Raw genomic sequence first — 18,625 nt, forward strand, 5'->3', positions numbered from 1 at the left:
TATACTGCTGAATGCTTCACCGCGAACTTCTTTGCAGTCATAAATAGAATATGAGAATCCTTGATTTGGACAAGAATTGATCAAGCATTACTATCGTGGAAATCGAACATGACATTATCCAAACAAAACCCAAGTCTTTTGTACAACAATCTGAAATTATAGACTATAAATAACAACGAGAATTACAGAAAAACAAAAATTCTATCCAACAATTTATGGGCGGTACTGTAGATTGCGACTCAGACCAAACTTCTTTATGTCAGAGCCAAACGAAATTTCTACACCGATGAGAAGCTTACCCATTAGAGAAACATGAGTTTCGGATGGTATATACAAATGCGAACTAATCAAAGTATAACAGGTCACTGATAGGAGCATGAATGTCTTCTGTTGTAGAACCTTTATAAACTCGGCATTGATTTATTGTAAAAAACAGCAGAAAAAAATGAGAAGTTTCTGACACTGAACCTCAAACTAGCTGCACTACTGCAGTGACTCGCAGAGTTCCGGCTTGCAGAAGGTCACTGAGCTCGTCGAATAGCAAAGCAGTGCGCCAACCCCATCCTTTTGGAGCTTTGGGTAACAAAGTTCCCGCTTGCTTAAAACTTCCATATACCATCACCTCTCGCTTCGAAGGGCATATTAACTGCCAATGAACAAACATATGAAACAAAGAACGTGATCCTATTAAGCTAAATAAGAGTTTGAACTAAGCCTACCTGATATCGGGCAGTGACTTTTTCACGAGAGTCAACATACGCGTGCACCTACAATAAAGAGAAGGAAAGCCAAAATTATTACAATCCAAAATTAGAGTTTCAGCACAAAATCAATTTAACCTTTCTAAGAGAATCTGTCAGCTCGGCCTTCCGTCGATGCAGAAACAAACCTGCATAGTGAAGGATCCAAATTAGTTAATGCAAATTAATATCTATCTTTATTACTAAACCCATCATTGCTATAGGAGTAATCTAAAAAAGAAAAAAAAGAAGATGAAATAATAAGTAAACTGGAATGACAGATCCAATTGTTCAGTTTAATATCTGGTTGGATCGGCTCATTTGGTTATGATAACTTATAAGAATGAAATCAATAGCAATTTTCCAAACTCAAATCGTTTCAGATTCTCTAAAGGGGGTGATTGAGTAAAGAGAATTTTGAATTAGCAATAATCATTTGCTGTAGGGACATAACCAGAATGACAATATGAAATCATCAATCAGGTGGAGGAATGACCCTTCCAAATAAAAATTAAATCCAATTGTTTGACTGGAACCAAACTGGAAATGATGACATTCCAGGTCACGCCACTGTACGAAATGCATCATAAGATACATATGATGTCATATATATATCAAATATGCAAAAGATTACCAAGGGTGCGGCGTCCTTGAGGATCCTCGTCATTGAAAGCTTGGACACTTACCTGTAACAAATTTTTCTTAAGAATGACAAAGGCAAAGATGATGTTGAAGGGGCCAAATTTAGGAGCAGTTACCTTCCATAGTGATCCTGCATAAAATACTTCAGGGGAGTGCTTCACTTGACCATCCTCAAGTCTGTCAACATCTTCAAACTCCACCCTGATATTTCATTAGACAGACCGTCAACAGGAAGTTCAAATTGATAGGTTAGGTGCGTCCACAAGAAAAAAGGTCACACTAAGACAAAAATAGGAATAGGAGGACGAGATACTGACAATGTTATGTTTCTATTTCTAGAAATAAAATCATATTGGGAAGAAAAATCAGCACTAACAGGAAACCATTCTTTTTCAACAGCTCTGAAAGCAAATTCCATTATGTTTGTTCATTGGACAGAGCAAACATTTTAGCTACAGTTGCTTAGTATCAGAAATTGACAAGTACTTAACCAATCATAGCAGTTTAAAAAACATAAACTGTATCTCTGATTTATGGATCCAAAAGCTCTCTTCTCCGCAGAAAAAATGCATACCAATCAATAAAAGTGCTACATGATCTTAAAAATTCAACATCCATTAACTATGAAAAAACCTATAGAAGTAAATGACAAGAGATAGTATGCAAGAAAGAATGATAAGGATTGGTGTGTTTGAAAACTTGCATTTTGGATGCTATTTGAACCAAAACCTGATTATCTTGCAATTAGAACCTGATTAAATGACTGCTTTGGGTGATAAATGGATTCTCAAACCCACAAATAAGTTAGGTATGTGATTTTAAGCAAACCCGAATAGCACCTAAAATTCATTGTTAAGCATAATCAAGTACTCGAACCTACTTAAATGGATCATGTACCTCAAATAACTACAATTCAGTACTCATTCCATCCCTAACTATGATCATACTTCAGTGCAATTAATCTCAACTAAGACATAATGAAAAGGGAAATGCTGATAGCATACCCAAATCGAAATGGAGGAAAATGACGTAGTGGAGTTTTAAGATCTAATGATATTGATGAACCCTCACAACCTTCCCACTCAAGGCCAATGGAATGATCCTGTGAGTCCAACATTTGAGATGAAATATCAGATGCTCCAGGGTGAGAAACACCACCAGAAAATGTGTTCTGGACGTCTACTTCATACACTCTTCCTCTTTGCTCTGCAACATGAACAAGAGTGTTTCCTTGCACAAGGCCAACCAAAGCTGTTAAGCCATCATTTGGTACATCATTAAGATCAACCCGTGCTTCTGGTTCATCATGAGCAAGTCCCTGCTGAGAATTCCTAGTGCCTAGAGCTGTTGGAACACGAGAATAAACATATCGTGTAGGGGGCCAAGCTGTACCAGGCTCATACGAAGTTCCACGCCCAATGCCTGCAAGTCCATCAATTGTTCCCCTTACATGAACCCGAACAGGACCAAACAGACCACTTCCCTCACCCTGGACATCTGAAAGGTATATATTCCCGCTCCTACTAGAATTTCTCCTGTCATGTTCTTGTCTATAATAGCCACCTGGATTACCTCCATGTGAATATCCATAAGCCTGTCTACAAGCACATGAACTGTTTGGCAAGCAACAACTTTTGCAGGTATCAGCTCCAATTGCTTGAACCCTGTGACACAGAAGCATCTGTAACAACAGAACAAATTTCTTAGATCTTATAACATCTTGAAGAAATTGAAGAAAAAAATATATATTAGCAATTAGAACCATTCATGGAGTTTATATACTAACTTGCAGCCAAAGGCCATCATTTACAGCTTTACAGGGAAAACCCAACTCTTCTAGTTGCTTTCGGACATTTAAAAGTGCCTCAAAGGTCATGTTGCAGTAAAGAAGAGAGCCCCCTTCAAATATTTTCATGAAAGCATCAAACTCCTCGTCCCTTAGAGATGAGCTACCATCAGCACTTGTGGCTTGTCTCCGACCTACTATTCTACCACCCCATATTGGCACATTGGACCTTCCCCAATCATTCCGAGCTGTTTCACTTGTGGTTAGGCTGATTAGAGACTCTCTTGATTGTTCCCTAGCAAGCCAGACATTATTGTTTAAATTGGAACAAGGGCTTTCTCCAGATGGTCCTTCCATGGCAGCCTCATTTCTAGCAGTTTCAATACCATTCCTGATGCAATTTATGAATAGGATACACTTATTGCGTTTACATCAGATAAAGATGTAAGAAGTACATCTGTCTTTGAGATGGAATACCTTGAATTTTGCACTGGACTAGAAGTTCCTTCGTGTAATGGTTTTGAAGAACTTGCATGGAAGTCCACTACATAATCAGCCAGCTCGACCAATATATTATGTGCAGTTTTTTGTCCTTCTAAATGTGCTTGTATGCCCAATCGTTGTAAATCAGGCTCCATTAGCTGTTCACTGCAGTTATTATCAATAGAGTTCATAAGCTTGTGCCTAGTTGTACCTGTAACACCAGCCTCTGTACTAGAGCTTATTTGTGCAGAATTCTCTGCCTCGGATATGGCACTTTTTGCTAGTAGTGTGTATAGTGCGAGTTCAAACCTTCATTCAAAAATATAATAAGCAGCCTTTTAATAAATTTGCATCTTAGTAAAGAGAATTATAACCATTAGAATGTGATATACCGTTTCTCTTCATTTGGTATCCATAGTTCATCGGAGGTAAGCAATGCATGCAGAGTTTGTGAAGAAAGTTTTGGCAACACCTATCAACAGAAGTTTTTAGAAACCAAACAACAATGATCAAAACAAGCAAGCAAAAAGAAACGAAAACATGAAAGCATAACAAAGAGGCCTAGTGCATAAAATTGTCCACATCAAGATGCAGAGGCAATATCCATGTGTACTTGCTATAGATAAAAACACGAGTTACTAAGAAGCTACTTCACTCCATTCTTTACTAAGATAGTTGAATTGTAATAAAAATAAATAAATAAATAGATAAGTGAACCAACATTTTCAAATTAACACTATATTTATGAATCTTCTTAAACCCTCCATTCTTTACTAAACTTTTCTGTGATATTTTTCTTTAGACATTTTACAGGCTGATTTGGCATGCATGCAGCTTTTATCATAGTATGTATCGAAACAATGGCTGACCGGGAGACACAGACCAATTTCTCATTGAGTTGCATGTGTGTTTACTGTGCTAGGTGTAAACTTTATGTGATGAATTAGGACAGAAAAGGATAGTTGTTTTACATCTATAATCTCATGAAATAATCTAGCATTATTATATGAAACTATAATTAAGTAATGGTTAATAACATAATCAAGATAATCAATCCATAGAATCACAGTTTACAACTAATACAAATTATTAGCAAAAAAAAGGAGAATTTTTAACAATTATCAATAGAGAAAATGTATACTAATGAAAAAAAAAGTTTAAAATTTTGTATAAATTTTGTATCTTCTCTAGGAAGCATGATCATCAATGAGGTTTTGATAATCATCATATTACAAACTATTTTTACTTAATAAAATTGTAATCAATTGATGTCTATTGGGAAGTATAAATGAAACGAAATCCTCTTATTTGAGTTGGCTCATTGGTTCTCCAATTCTTTTGCAACTAAATCTAATATGAAGTAACTTATTCCAAGTATGACCATATTTTCATCCAAGACATCAAACAATAGTTCATGATAGTTTTGCATCTTCTTCAATTAGAGAAAATTTCACTTTGCTCCTTAGAGTTTCCAAGTTTTTACATTCTACTTGCAAATTGCAATATTTCTAAGGTAGAAGAAGAATCTGAATGTTCAATAAAGCACAAAAAATGGGTACATAATATGTAATACTAGAGACCATGCTGTATTGAATAAAAAACAATGTCTGACCTCTATCAATTCCTTGGTTGCACTTTGACAAAGATATCCCCAGCATGCATTACTAACTCGCTCACCATGTAAGCCATAGTCGTGGCTTTCAGCAAACACCTAATCAATTAAGAATGCATATCATTAATCAATGAAAATGATATCTTCATAATTTCTACAAGTCTGAGTCAATACTCACCTGATAGGATAAAAAATTTGAAGTGGAAAGTTCAGATATGATAAAATCAGTGCAAATAGCACAAAGATCCTGCAAGTAAAATGATATACATAAACAAAAATAGTAGACTCAAAAATATTTTAAATCCATACAAAAGTAATTCACAACACCTGAAGGTCTAGAAAAGAAGCAGCCGCTAGAACACGAGAAGCATTGGTGTTATTGAGTTTGGGATGGTGCCCATAGAGGTACGCTAAAGCCACCGCAATTGCCTCTGAATTAACATTAGAATCATCAATGTTCAACACTAGTGTAGGTGCACCAGCTTCCTTCCAAGGACCATGAAGCATATTCCTATATAGAAAAATAAGAAAATGATGTAGAAAGATGTCAAAAGTAATCCATTATTTCATGCTATTTCAAAGAAAAAATGAGAGTACTCTGTTACATGCGCTTAAGTTTCAACAATCAAGTTTTGCAAGGAAAGCAAATATATACAGTGTCGCTGCCTACAAACACACACACACACACACACAACCACCCTAGCAGATTGAGCAAAGTTTGTACTTGAATCCAAAGTGGAAAAAAGTTAAAAAAAAAAAAAAAAAAACACACACACACACACAAGCATTTACTTATTCCTTCACTTCGAACATGTAGAGATCAAGAAAGTTAATTCCACAAATCAATCTTGTATGGAACAGAAGTGCACCTGAAATACGAGCTGCGAGAAAGAATGAGGCGATGGAGGCGGTAGGTGGAGCCCATCGCCTGCACCACCACATCGGAGAACGCGCCCGAGTGAAATCCCTCCATCTGGATATGGTCACAGAGGGAGACGAGATTGCAGTCCATGGCCCTAAGCTCTCCGCTGCTCCGATCACTATCGGGCGGCGGCTGGGGCTGGAGGAGCGCCGGGGAAGGAGGAGGCGGCGGCTGCCTAGATGGCTGCACGGATGGCGGCGGGACCATGGCCATCTTCAACGGACAGCGTCAGAGGAGGAGGCTCAGATCGAAGGAATTCAGTCGATCGCGGCAACTACCCCGTCACCTTCTGCGAAAATGGGAACCATCGGTGCGATCTCCGTCGGCGACGGGCAGGGCTTCGAGTGCCGGAAAGGGTATGCTGAGGGAGGGTAGGGCTTTGAATCGGATTAGGGAAGAAAGATCGGGCTTTTTTATGTTTACTTGGAGGTGTAACCGAAAAGGGCAATAATAGAGGTAATTTTTATCATTATATTAGGGTTATTTTTATTTTTGCACCGTTAAAAATTTTAAACTATTTAAAATATTTGCTTAATTGATATTCGACAGTTTGATCATTATAAATATTTTTTTTTTAATCCTTTCTTTAAAATTCTGAGTTTTGGATGTCTATTTTTTTGTTATTCTGCTAAATATACCATTTTTAAAAAATTACTTTTGATATTATTATTTGATCCTATCTATCTGATTCTAATCGATCGGATCATGATCCCAAATTAATTATATGTAAAATCATGATTCTATAAACTATTATCAAGCTCATACTTACATATTGCTCACTTGTGCACTAATTTATGTCTCCTCGTGTCGCCTTTTGTACCTAGAGCACAACAACATGCGATTTATTTGGTCTCTACTATTTTTTTTTTTATGTCTGATTATTCCATGGCATTTACCAAAATTAAGTGAAAAGCATATAGACCGAAATTGAAATGGTTACTAATTTTGTGGCATATCTTCTTTCGTTTAGTATTTAAAATAAGTATAATTATCTTTTACTACAACTTGATTACTCCACCTTGCAAAAACAAATGTGATTTTAGGGGAATTTTTTATACTGGGTGAGACAAAATCTATAGTTTATTGATTACTTACCTTAGAAAATCACATTATTCATTGTAATTATTCTCTTCTTCTTAATTATCAATTACTTCTTTAAGCGAAACAATTGATCTAGAGTTATATATTGATCTTGTCTGAGAAACTGAACAAGACAGAGATCCGGAAGAAAAAACCTACTGTTGATAAAGAATAATACCTATGGAACGCCGATCCATGAAACCCAAAGCGGATTGGAAAAATAGCGTCACCTAAGGTCCCCCTCGCAAGAAGATCTGATGAAGGGAGAGAAACCCGATCAAAGAAAAACCGAGATCCGAAGCTCCAGAGACCTCCTGCACACAAGAGACCAACCAACACTATCGTCAGTGACCTAAGACCGGGGTGAGAATCCCTGGCTAGGTCCTCCGACGCTCAAGTCAGTGATCCCTCTCAGGTGTAGAAAGAAGATGAATAATAGCTGGGAATTAGGGTTTCAAGTATGCACAATGATGTGAACTTTTCTCGTTCACCTTACTTCCCCTCACTTACCTTGCCAACGGAGAGGATTCCCCCTTTTATACCCACTTCATATAACCTCCGTAGTCATGAAGTGGACCCCGGTTTGTTCGAGTTTGTTATGAGATGACGTCAGCTATGTACTTATGGAGAAATAACTTTTAAGGAATCTTTTTCGTACCCCAGATGTACCTTCTTTGTCGTTTAGTACCTGCAAAAGAGTCTAGGAGCATTCTTCCCTCCAATTTGGCAAACCTGTTATATAATCACATATCGTGAATATTGTTATTAAAACTGCTTATGAACATTCTTGAAATATTTGCCCCTATTCTACTTTATAAGTTACATCGAGTTCGATCGATATTAACCTACTTTATTCAAGGTATATAGCGGTCGATATGGGCCTACCTCCTTCGAGGTGTGTCCCGGCCGATATTGGTCTACCTTCTTTGAGGTATATAGATCTTCCTCCTGGGAAGTATATCCCGGTTGATATGGGTCTATCTTCTATTGAGGTATATCCCGGCCGATATTGGCCTACCCTCTCTGAGGTATATAGATCTTCCTCCTGGGAAGTATATTTCGGTTAATATAGACTTACCTTCTATTGAGGTATGTCCCGACCGATCCTGGTCTACCCTCTCTGAGGTATATAAATCTTCCTCCTGGGAAGTATATTTCGGTCAATACAGACTTACCTTCTATTGAGGTATGTCCCGGCCGATACTGGCCTACCCTCTCTGAGGTATATAGATCTTCCTCCTGGGAAGTATATTTCGGTCAATATAGACTTACCTTCCATTGAGGTATGTCCCGGCCGATACTGGCCTACCCTCTCTGAGGTATATAGATCTTCCTCTTGGGAAGCATATCCCGGTCGATATGGGTCTACCTTCTATTGAGGTATATCCCGGCCGATATTGGCCTACCCTCTCTGAGGTATATAGATCTTCCTCCTGGGAAGTATATTTCGGTCAATATAGACTTACCTTCTATTGAGGTATGTCTCGGCCGATACTGGCCTACCCTCTCTGAGGTATATAGATCTTCCTCCTGGGAAGCATATCCCGGTCGATATGGGCCTACCTTCTATTGAGGTATATCCCGACCGATATTGGCCTACCCTCTCTGAGGTATATAGATCTTCCTCCTGGGAAGTATATTTCGGTCGATATGGGTCTACCTTCTATTGAGGTATATCCCGACCGATATTGGCCTACCCTCTCTGAGGTATATAGATCTTCCTCCTGGGAAGTATATTTCGATCAATATAAATTTACCTTCTATTGAGGTATTTCCCGGCCGATATGGGCTTACCCCCCTTGGAGGTATGCCCCGGCCGATATCAGCCTATCTCCTTGATCTTTATTACTTCCTTCTCTTTTCTCATCGGGAACTCACGAAACCTAACCCATATCACTAGCCTTCCCTTCAAGTCTAGTCGAAGGAGGTGTAGACGATTAACTAGACATAAGTCTGATTTTGTCTTTTCCTACCCGTGACTCTGCTCCAGATATTGAAATAACCTTACAGATCTTGTGTACGACAAAAATAGTGATCTCGCGAACCTCAGTACAGTGATTCCTCAAGTCTTTTTTGGTCCTATAAATAGGGTTACAACCTTCTCTTGGTTCGCCACCCATCTTAGTTCTTTTCCTCCCTAGCTAACTTTCATTGCCGAGGCTATGGTCTTGAATTCTCTTTCTCGGAGTCGGCCTTTGTTGGACAAGGCGAGATCTATATATGAGTTTATTCAAATTTTTGCTTTGGCTAACTCTGGGATTTCGAGGGATTGTCCTAAGAGATGAAGCTTCACAGTCCAGACTTTTCATCCAAAGGTGTTAATGCTCTGAAGTACTCCAGAAACTTCAGAGAGATTTTTACTACTCACGAAGGGGCAACCCAATAACCTATGGGTGTTGTGTGAAGGGCACAACACATGTTACTCTTAGGTTGAGCTGGGTTGCTTCACTTGCCGAGCTCTAGAGCTTGAGAGGGGAAGTGATTTTTACATTTACTTTTCCATCATGGTCTGAATGAACCCATCCTCTTCCCCTTGCCATTGAGTCTTTCTGCTTCGTTGTTTCCTTCGTCCAGGGCAAAATATTGCCACTTATGTGCCTTGACAAGCCTGGACGAGGCACAATGTTTTTCATCTCTGCTCCTTGGTAAGTTTGAATCTAGTGGGACTAAGACATTCCAAGTATCTTAAGAGCTTGTGTTTGTAATTTTTTGTTATCTGTCCGAGGTTTACTGTTTTGGAGGGAAATGTAATGTTATGTGAAAACAACCCTTTTGTATTAATTTTAGCGATTCTATTGAATCCTTCTGATTTATAAGAATACATGTGATATTATGCTCATCACCTTTCTTGATATTTTATGTGTTATTTGTCATGGTCGGGGCTTCTTAACTGTTGGAACACTTCTGTGCCATAGTTAAATGTTATGTCAACTTACCACAAACAAGACTGTCCATTGATGTTATACTATATTGACTGGTATTGTCTCGTTAATCAGAGACGACGCTATTAAACTGACATTGTACTCGTCTAGCATGAACCGAGTTATGATGACCAGTATAAAATTATTTGGATTGATGCTAATTTGCATTTTATAAAGGTATCGATTTAAATTTTGTTATTCGCCTAAATCTCCATCCTTAAATGTTTTTGTCCTTAGCGTGGGTTCAGTCAAAAGTCCCGTCCTTTTTATTATGCCCAGTTAATCACGTCTCCTTTCGGAGTTTCCTAGCTAGCGATTGACCCTTCTTTAGGCAAGAGAATGTCAGGGGTGTACCGCGAGGCATTACCCACCCCGGTGTGATCCAATCCGTCACATCCAAAAGGTTCTTATAATGATACGACACATGCTCTCTCTAGTCGTTACATCACGTAAGCCTTCACTTTTTTCCTATGAGCGTCTGCTGAGATAAAAGGTCTTTTGGCGACGGTTGGGTGCTTTCAAACCCTAAACCCTTAGTCTCCTTTTTAACTTTGTCTCTTCCTTTTTCTTCTATAACGTTTTCTCCTTGCCGCAGTCTTCGACCAAAAACTCGTGCCCACCATCTCTTGACGATCTTTTTTTTTTCTTATTCTCAGTAAGTATCTTGTTGTTTTGTTATTCTATACTCTTGTCCATGGTTGAGGAAGCGATTGCTCCTTGGTATGTCCACATGTCCTCTTCCTTTGATAAAATTGCTAGGCTGACCATCCGTCGTCAGTATGAGATTCCCCGGGAGTATGGAATCATAATCCCCAATCCAGATGATCGCCCTCATCGTCCTCCTGCTAATTGTGTAACCTTTTTCAAGGATCAATTAATAGGGGGTTTAAGGTTTCCTATCCCTCCATTCTTGATTGAAGTAAGCCAATATTTTGATATTCCTTTGCAACAATTTGCCCCCAACGCCTTCCGTTATCTATGTGGTGCTTACATGCTGTTTCGCTTGCGGGATATTCCCCCTACTCCTCAAAATTTTTTCATGTTCTCTTATCCCAAATGTTCGGAACCTGGTGTCTTCTTGTTTCATTCCCGGACTAAAATGGTTCTTTTTACGGATATGCCCTCGTCTCTCAAAGCTTGGAAATCTCGGTTTTTCTTCTTAAAGTATCCAGGACCCATTCCTTGGTCTCATGCCTGGAAATCCTTCTTGCCCCCCTTGCCCGACGTCAAGGAGTTCCATCTTCATCCTTCTTTTCCTATTTATTGTGAGAAATTGTTAAGTCATCGACTATCTATCCTCAAGTGGCTAAGAGTCGATCTTCTATACCTATTTGGTTTAAGCCCCGTCAGACCTGATACTCGAGTTCCTTTAGGTAACACCTTGTTTCTTTCCCCTTGCTTTTAACTAACTAAATTAATTTCTCTTCTATATAGTAGAGAGCTTTTATGATGCTCTGATTGACGAAGAACTACGTGTGGAAGAGGATGCCATTCGTGCCAAAGAAGCCGAACTTCTGGCTGCTATTATTCCTCCTCCTTCAATCGACGAGCCAGCTCATTTAGCTGCAGTACCCAGCTCCTCGGGGGTTCTTGAAGCTCTTGAGGCTCCGGAGAGTCCTTCTATAGAGACCCATGCTATTGCCTCACCTGTTGTTACTTCGCCAGCGACCATTGTTGTTTCCTCCTCTGCTGCTCTCCCCGTCATTGAGCTTACCTCTCCTGACAGCCCTGGTAAATTGATAACTGAAATCTCCGTGGGCAAGCGCCCAGGGCGCAAACTCACCAATGCTCCTTGTTCAAAAAGGAGGTTTATCCTTCTTGCTGACGAGCTAGTTTCAGAAGGTTTCGCTTCGGCTGACCTTCCTCCTGATGAGCCGACGCTGGAGGAGCTCTATCCTTCACTTAATTTTCCTGCTTCATCCTTCTCCAATACCAATGCTTCTGGTGATGTCTCCTTCACCTTTCCCCTATCTATTCCAGCTTCTGGATCTTTTCCTCCTTCGCCTTCTTCTTATTTAGTCTTTGCCCCCCCATCTATTCCTATTTCCTCCTTTTTGGCTGGTCCTTCTACTATCCCTGTCCTCCCCATATTACTAGGAGGTTCCTTTGCCAGTGTTTGGGATGAAGTTCGCCCTCTTCTTGAAGAACTTTCTATTCCTGAGATAATTGATCGTTTCTCCCATAAGGAGAACCAGGTATGTCTACTAACGTCTACTTTCTATGTCTCTAGCAACTATCTCATGGTTCTTTATTATATTTCTAGCGATGGATAGAGAACATGGGTTTTTCTCGGCTGGTGCACAACTTATATAATGAGAACAAGAGATTGAAATCTGAGAATGATAGGCTACGACAACAAGTTACTGAGTTATCTTCCGCTGAGTTTTCTGCTGCCGCCAAGAAACAACTTGAAGCACAAATTGAAAGTCTTCAAACATAATTTAAATTGGCCACGGACCTCAACCAAGAATTAACTTCCAAACTAGGCGAACTAAAGGATAATTATGAAGCATAATTGGCTGAGAAACTTAAAGCTCTGCAGCTGAAGGAAGATGAGGTAGCATCCCTAAACACCTCCCTTGATTCAGCCAAGGCCGAGGTTTTTGCCAAAGAGAATGAACTGAAGACCTCTCAAATAGCGTTGGTGGTCTATAAGGAGAACGAAGATATTCGTTACAAGGAACGGGCGACCGCTGTGATTGAGTCTCCCGAATTCAATAGGCCGATCGTGAAGTCCATCCTATCAGCCTTTACTGCGGGAGCCAAAGGGGCGATTGAACAATTACAAGAGGAGAGCTACTTAGCTCGCGTCCCTCCTCCTAATTTCCTAAATCGACGCAGACTCATTGAGAACAAACCCCCCGATCTGTATCCCAAGTTGACTTTAACTTAAATTCAAATTATTGTAAAGAGGAAGGCAAAAAATCTATAGTGACGATCTCCCTTAACGTTGATTATTCTCCTTTCGTTGTTAATTTAATTCTTTCTCCTGATAGTTGTCTGTTTTATATAAATGTGTCTAATGTTGCTAGGTCTGTCACCATACAACCTTTCCCTACAAATTGTTACGTCTCAGATTGTTTCCTCATGACCGGACGGTATATATCAAGATTGATAAATATCGTCCGATATTTCATAGTGTAGTTATGTCTCGCCCGATTTGACACGGTTTCATCATGATATCCCTAATATTGGTCGATTTATTTTACTTGATTGATTTGCGCTTATATCTTCATATGTTATTTTATGCATCAACCAAGTTTCTTATGATTTTATCACAGGATATATCATTTAACTCATTAGGGTGAGTTTTTGATCGACACATTAGGATGGTCTTTGTCTCGGCCGATCTATCAGAACCGCCGGATTCATATCTATGAACCTCAAGTCATGTCTACTAACTAATACCTTGTGGCCAGCTTTTGCCTTATTTTATTACGCCTTATGATTAATGGACTAATTTTTCTCTGTATTTGCCAGGCTTTCTCAAGAATTGTTTCTAGGGAAACTTTACACACCTTTCGAGGAAGATTACTCGATTTTACCTCTTTCTCTTGGTTTTATCCTTTAACCTTATTACTCACTTATGACGCTTAGGATTCTGCGTACTTCTTTCTTTCTTCTTCTCTCGGCCTGGGCTTAGAGCTAGAAGAGACACAAGGGTTTTACGAAGTTTTCTTCCGCTTTCCCCTACCTCTCTTCATCTTCCTTGATTTCTCTTCCTTTTACTGTTCCACCATGGCTACCTCTACTCCTGCGTGGTTCCTTTCGTGCACTTCTGATTTAACGGATACAGAAGAAGTGGATTTACAATTGACTTATGGTATCCCTTCTTATATGGTTCGCCCATCTCCTCAAGACATTCCTCATCCCCCCCCCCCCCTTAGGGAGCATCTCTATTTTCCGGGATCAAGTCTTACAAGGTTTCCGATTCTCTCTTCATCCATTTTTTGCTGATGTTAGCCTTTATTTTAACATTCCCCTTAATCAATTGATCCCTCAGTCCTTTTCCATCCTCATGGGTTTTGTTGGAGTGTCGAAATTGCTAGATTTTCCTTTGTCCCCTCGCATTTTTCATTACTTCTTTGTTCCTCATCAAGTGGACATAAGTGTCTTCAAGTTTCAGGCTCACCCTAAGGTCATTCTGTTCGGCCGCATTCCTCCTCAGGGGGATTGGAATCACAAATTTTTCTTTATGCGTCTCCCTTCTCCTCCTCCTTTTCCTACTCAATGGATATATACTTTACCTCCAACTCCTGGTATTGATACTTTTGGAACCCCGAGGTGTTTTGATGTGATCAAACAAGTTAAGTTAGGTCCTGCGTTGTTTAACCCTTGTGTCTAAGTGTGCAGGAACTTAGGAACACAGGAAGTCGAGCGGAAGACGCGGCTAGCGAGAAGGACGGCACGGGAGAGAGCCGACGGGCTCGGTGCGTCCGAGGGACGAGGTGTCCGCGGAAGAGTACACCGGTGGACGAGAAGAACGTGCGCGGCGTTCGAGGGACGAGAAACCGGGAAGGAAGGCTGCTCGAGGAGAAGGCCGGAACATGGGTTCGGGTGAGCCCTATTCCGGATGGCCGAGATCACCCAAACTAGTGGAGCCGGAACAGAAGACCCGGACCGAGACGAGCTGAACCGAAGCGGAGCGACCAGACGGAAAAAGTCAACCAGAGTTGACTTTTGGGGTCCGGGGCGCCCGGAACCATCCGGGGCGCCTGGAACCATCCGGGGCGCCCGGAATGAGGTTTTTGACCAGATCGAGTCAAACTCGATCTAAACGTTGGGGGATAAAGTTTTATCCCCCCAGGGCACCCGGAACCCTTCCAGGCGCCCCGACCAAGGCTATAAATATAGCCTTGGTCCAGAAGCAAATCAATTTGATCAGAACGACGAACTTGTAATCAACTTCTGTGTGCTTTACTTTTCTTCTTGTACGTTCAACGCTGTAAGAGGCTACTCCGCCCAGAGGAGAATCAGATAGTGCGCTTACATTCCTTGGATTAGCAATCCCCTGATTGCAAACCAAGTAAAACTCTGGTGTCTATTTTTCTTTACTTAGTCTCTTTTATTTATTTATTACAAGTGTTCATTATATAGTTGAAATCCGAGAAAGGTTCGTGTTTTAATTTGTAGGACAATTCACCCCTCCCCTCTTGCCGGCCTCCAAAGGGACCTACAAGTGGTATCAGAGCAAGGCGCACTTCAGGAGGACTAACCGCCGATCGAAGCAACAAGATGGCCGGACCAAGCATCGTCCCACCAAAATTCGAGGGGAACTTCGCAGACTGGAAGCGTCGTATGGAGGTATTTCTAAAAACAGATTTTGAAATTCGATTTATTATGAAATATGGTTTTGTAGCTCCAATAGATAAAGATGGAAAAGAAAAAGAAGAGAGCGATTGGACAAAGAAGGAGCAGAATGAGTCGGTAGCAAACAGCCGTGCGGAACATCACCTGCTGAGCGTGTTACCGCCTCAAGAGGTCAACCGCATCGGAAACTATTTATTTGCTAAAGAACTTTGGGAGAAGTTCTTGGAACTCCACGAAGGCACGTCCGAAGCAAAGCTCGCTAGAAGGGACATCCTCCGCAACAAACTGATGAACATCCATCTGGAGAAAGGTGAGAAAGTAGCCAGTCTACATGCAAAGGTAAAAGAACTAGTTACTGGTCTCGAAAACCTTGGTGAAAAGGTGACAAATCGGGACACTATACGCTACGCACTCAATGCGTTTCCAAGAACTCCGGAGTGGACATCAATCGTCGATGCTTACTACATCTCAAAAGACTTGGAGGTAAGTACTTTAGAAGAGTTGTTTTCTACACTTGAATTACACGAAACCAGATATGCAGAGATATCAAAGGACACAACCCAGACTATGGCGCTGAACGCAACCAACAAGGATGAACCCGAGTCAGAATCCGAAGACGATTAAGAAGCGTACATGGTAAGAAACTTTAAAAAGTTTTTTAGATCTAATAAATTTAAAATGCAGAATCAAAAGAATCAAAAAGGTAGAAGAAAGGTACGGTGCTACCAGTGTCAGAAGGAGGGACACCTAAGAGAAGACTGCCCAGAACTCAAAAAGGCCAAAAGGAAGTCTCCCAAGAAACACAACCTAAAAGCAACTTGGGATGACACTTCTTCATCCGAATCAGAAGCTCAAGAATATGCCGGGATAGCACTAATGGCAAGCTACGATAGACAAAGTATATCAGAACCTAGCATCGATGAAGGGGGAGCGACCTCGGATGAAAGCAGTGAAGCAGGGGGAGATTCAGGTTTCAAGTCCGACATGGTAAGTGAGGTATGCCTCTTACCCCCTGATCAACTTTATTCTGGCATTAAGGCAATGACTAAATCCATGTATAAATTAGAAAATGAAAATATCAAATTAAAAAATTAAATTTTGGAAACAAAAAGAATTTTAGCAAAATCATGTCTTATAGAGGATTTTGATAAATTGAAAATTAAAAATGAAAAACTAAAAGAAGAAATAGAAAGATTGAAAAAATATAAAAGTTCAAATATTTCTACTTTTAGAAATTATAGAGGTTTAAATTGGTACTATAGATTTCATCAAAGTCAAATTAGAAATATATCAAAAATCTATGTACCTAGGAAATACTTGGTTAACCCTGTAGGTAGGAACCTCTACTGGGTTCCAAAAACTTGTTTAATTTAAAATTAGACTTAGCATTTTTCAACAAGGAAATTAAACGACTAATTTCATTATGAGGCTTTGTCTAAGGAAGTGGTTGTTGCTCCAATAACCAAGAAGGTCTAGTGCCTCGCCATGACCTGGAAGTCAAGTTATCGAAATGAAAAGTTTAATTGACTAACTGAAAAAGAATTAATTTAATTTACCTAATGCTTTAAAAGAGTTATTCAATTTGTGTTAGAAAATATTTAAATAATAATAATAATAATAATTTTTTTTTGACTTAGAAAATTTCTGATAATTATTGACTTAGATATTTTTTTTATTAACTTAGAAATTTTTCTATGAATATTGTCTTAGACATTTTCCTTTGAAAATTGCCTTAGAAATCTTTTATGAAATTAGATAAAAGATATTCTGAATATTGACTTAGGATTTTTTTTTACTAAATATTCTCTTTTGAAACATTGCCTTAGAAATTAATATTAATTGCCTTAGAAAGTTTTATGAAAATTCACTTAAATTTTCTTTACCTTAGACTTGTTTAAAGAACCCCTATTTTTAATGTGATCAAAGGGGGAGAAGAATGTTAAGTCTAGGGGGAGGTATATAAACCTTTTTTTTTTTTTATGAAATATCTTTGGACTTAATTACAAATAAATTGTTTTTATTGCATCTGTTTTTCCCTAGCTTAACTTGGGTTGCTCACATCAAAAAGGAGGAGATTGTTGGAACCCAGAGGTGTTTTGATGTGATCAAACAAGTTAAGTTAGGTCCTGCGTTGTTTAACCCTTGTGTCTAAGTGTGCAGGAACTTAGGAACACAGGAAGTCGAGCGGAAGACGCGGCTAGCGAGAAGGACGGCACGGGAGAGAGCCGACGGGCTCGGTGCGTCCGAGGGACGAGGTGTCCGCGGAAGAGTACACCGGTGGACGAGAAGAACGTGCGCGACGTTCGAGGGACGAGAAACCGGGAAGGAAGGCTGCTCGAGGAGAAGGCCGGAACATGGGTTCGGGTGAGCCCTATTCCGGATGGCCGAGATCACCCAAGCTAGTGGAGCCGGAACAGAAGACCCGGACCGAGACGAGCTGAACCGAAGCGGAGCGACCAGACGGAAAAAGTCAACCAGAGTTGACTTTTGGGGTCCGGGGCGCCCGGAACCATCCGGGGCGCCCGGAACCATCCGGGGCGCCCGGAACCATCCGGGGCGCCCGGAACCATCCGGGGCGTCCGGAATGAGGTTTTTGACCAGATCGAGTCAAACTCGATCTGAATGTTGGGGGATAAAGTTTTATCCCCCCAGGGCGCCCGGAACCCTTCCAGGCGCCCCGACCAAGGCTATAAATATAGCCTTGGTCCATAAGCAAATCAATTTGATCAGAACGACGAACTTGTAATCAACTTCTGTGTGCTTTACTTTTCTTCTTGTACGTTCAACGCTGTAAGAGGCTACTCCGCCCAGAGGAGAATCAGATAGTGCGCTTACATTCCTTGGATTAGCAATCCCCTGATTGCAAATCAAGTAAAACTCTGGTGTCTGTTTTTCTTTACTTAGTCTCTTTTATTTATTTATTACAAGTGTTCATTATATAGTTGAAATCCGAGAAAGGTTCGTGTTTTAATTTGTAGGGCAATTCACCCCTCCCCTCTTGCCGGCCTCCAAAGGGACCTATAGATACTCTCTTCCGTGATCCCTCTGTTATTTTTGCTTTATCTAGATTAAAGGGGGCGAAATTTAGCTTACCACATTTGATTGTGGAAGGCTTGACGTTTCCCTTTG

General features: G+C 40.2%; 1 protein-coding gene across 2 annotated transcripts; it reads right to left on the reverse strand.

Annotated features, from left to right (window-relative positions):
- Positions 1 to 91: 91 nt before the first annotated feature.
- LOC122010185 lies at positions 92 to 6,587 on the reverse strand. 2 transcript variants are annotated; one of them, XM_042566625.1, is made up of 14 exons: positions 6,133 to 6,587; positions 5,591 to 5,774; positions 5,442 to 5,510; positions 5,264 to 5,362; positions 4,044 to 4,123; positions 3,863 to 3,960; positions 3,646 to 3,772; positions 3,169 to 3,559; positions 2,387 to 3,063; positions 1,499 to 1,583; positions 1,375 to 1,426; positions 840 to 889; positions 720 to 767; positions 92 to 646 (listed from the first exon to the last, which is right to left on the reverse strand). In XM_042566625.1, exons 1-14 carry the CDS (start codon positions 6,396 to 6,398, stop codon positions 470 to 472), a joined length of 2,403 nt encoding a protein of 800 aa, XP_042422559.1. In that variant the 5' UTR covers positions 6,399 to 6,587; the 3' UTR covers positions 92 to 469. The 2 variants fall into 2 exon arrangements, with proteins under 2 accessions (XP_042422559.1, XP_042422558.1); XM_042566624.1 differs by having other exon boundaries at positions 3,646 to 3,960.
- Between the last annotated feature and the right edge of the window lie 12,038 nt (positions 6,588 to 18,625).

This window comes from Zingiber officinale, chromosome 8A (genome assembly GCF_018446385.1).
Source record: "Zingiber officinale cultivar Zhangliang chromosome 8A, Zo_v1.1, whole genome shotgun sequence".
NCBI lineage: Eukaryota > Viridiplantae > Streptophyta > Magnoliopsida > Zingiberales > Zingiberaceae > Zingiber > Zingiber officinale.

What these genes read in the sequence shown, in the direction of transcription:
- LOC122010185 (XM_042566624.1), bottom strand. Translation starts at nt 6,398, where the DNA reads ATGGCCATGGTCCCGCCGCCATCCGTGCAGCCATCTAGGCAGCCGCCG. An exon ending in TCTCGCAGCTCGTATTTCAG is followed by an intron (nt 5,775 to 6,132) that starts GTGCACTTCTGT and finishes TTTTCTATATAG; the next exon opens with GAATATGCTTCATGGTCCTT. An exon ending in AGTCCAGTGCAAAATTCAAG is followed by an intron (nt 3,560 to 3,645) that starts GTATTCCATCTC and finishes AAATTGCATCAG; the next exon opens with GAATGGTATTGAAACTGCTA.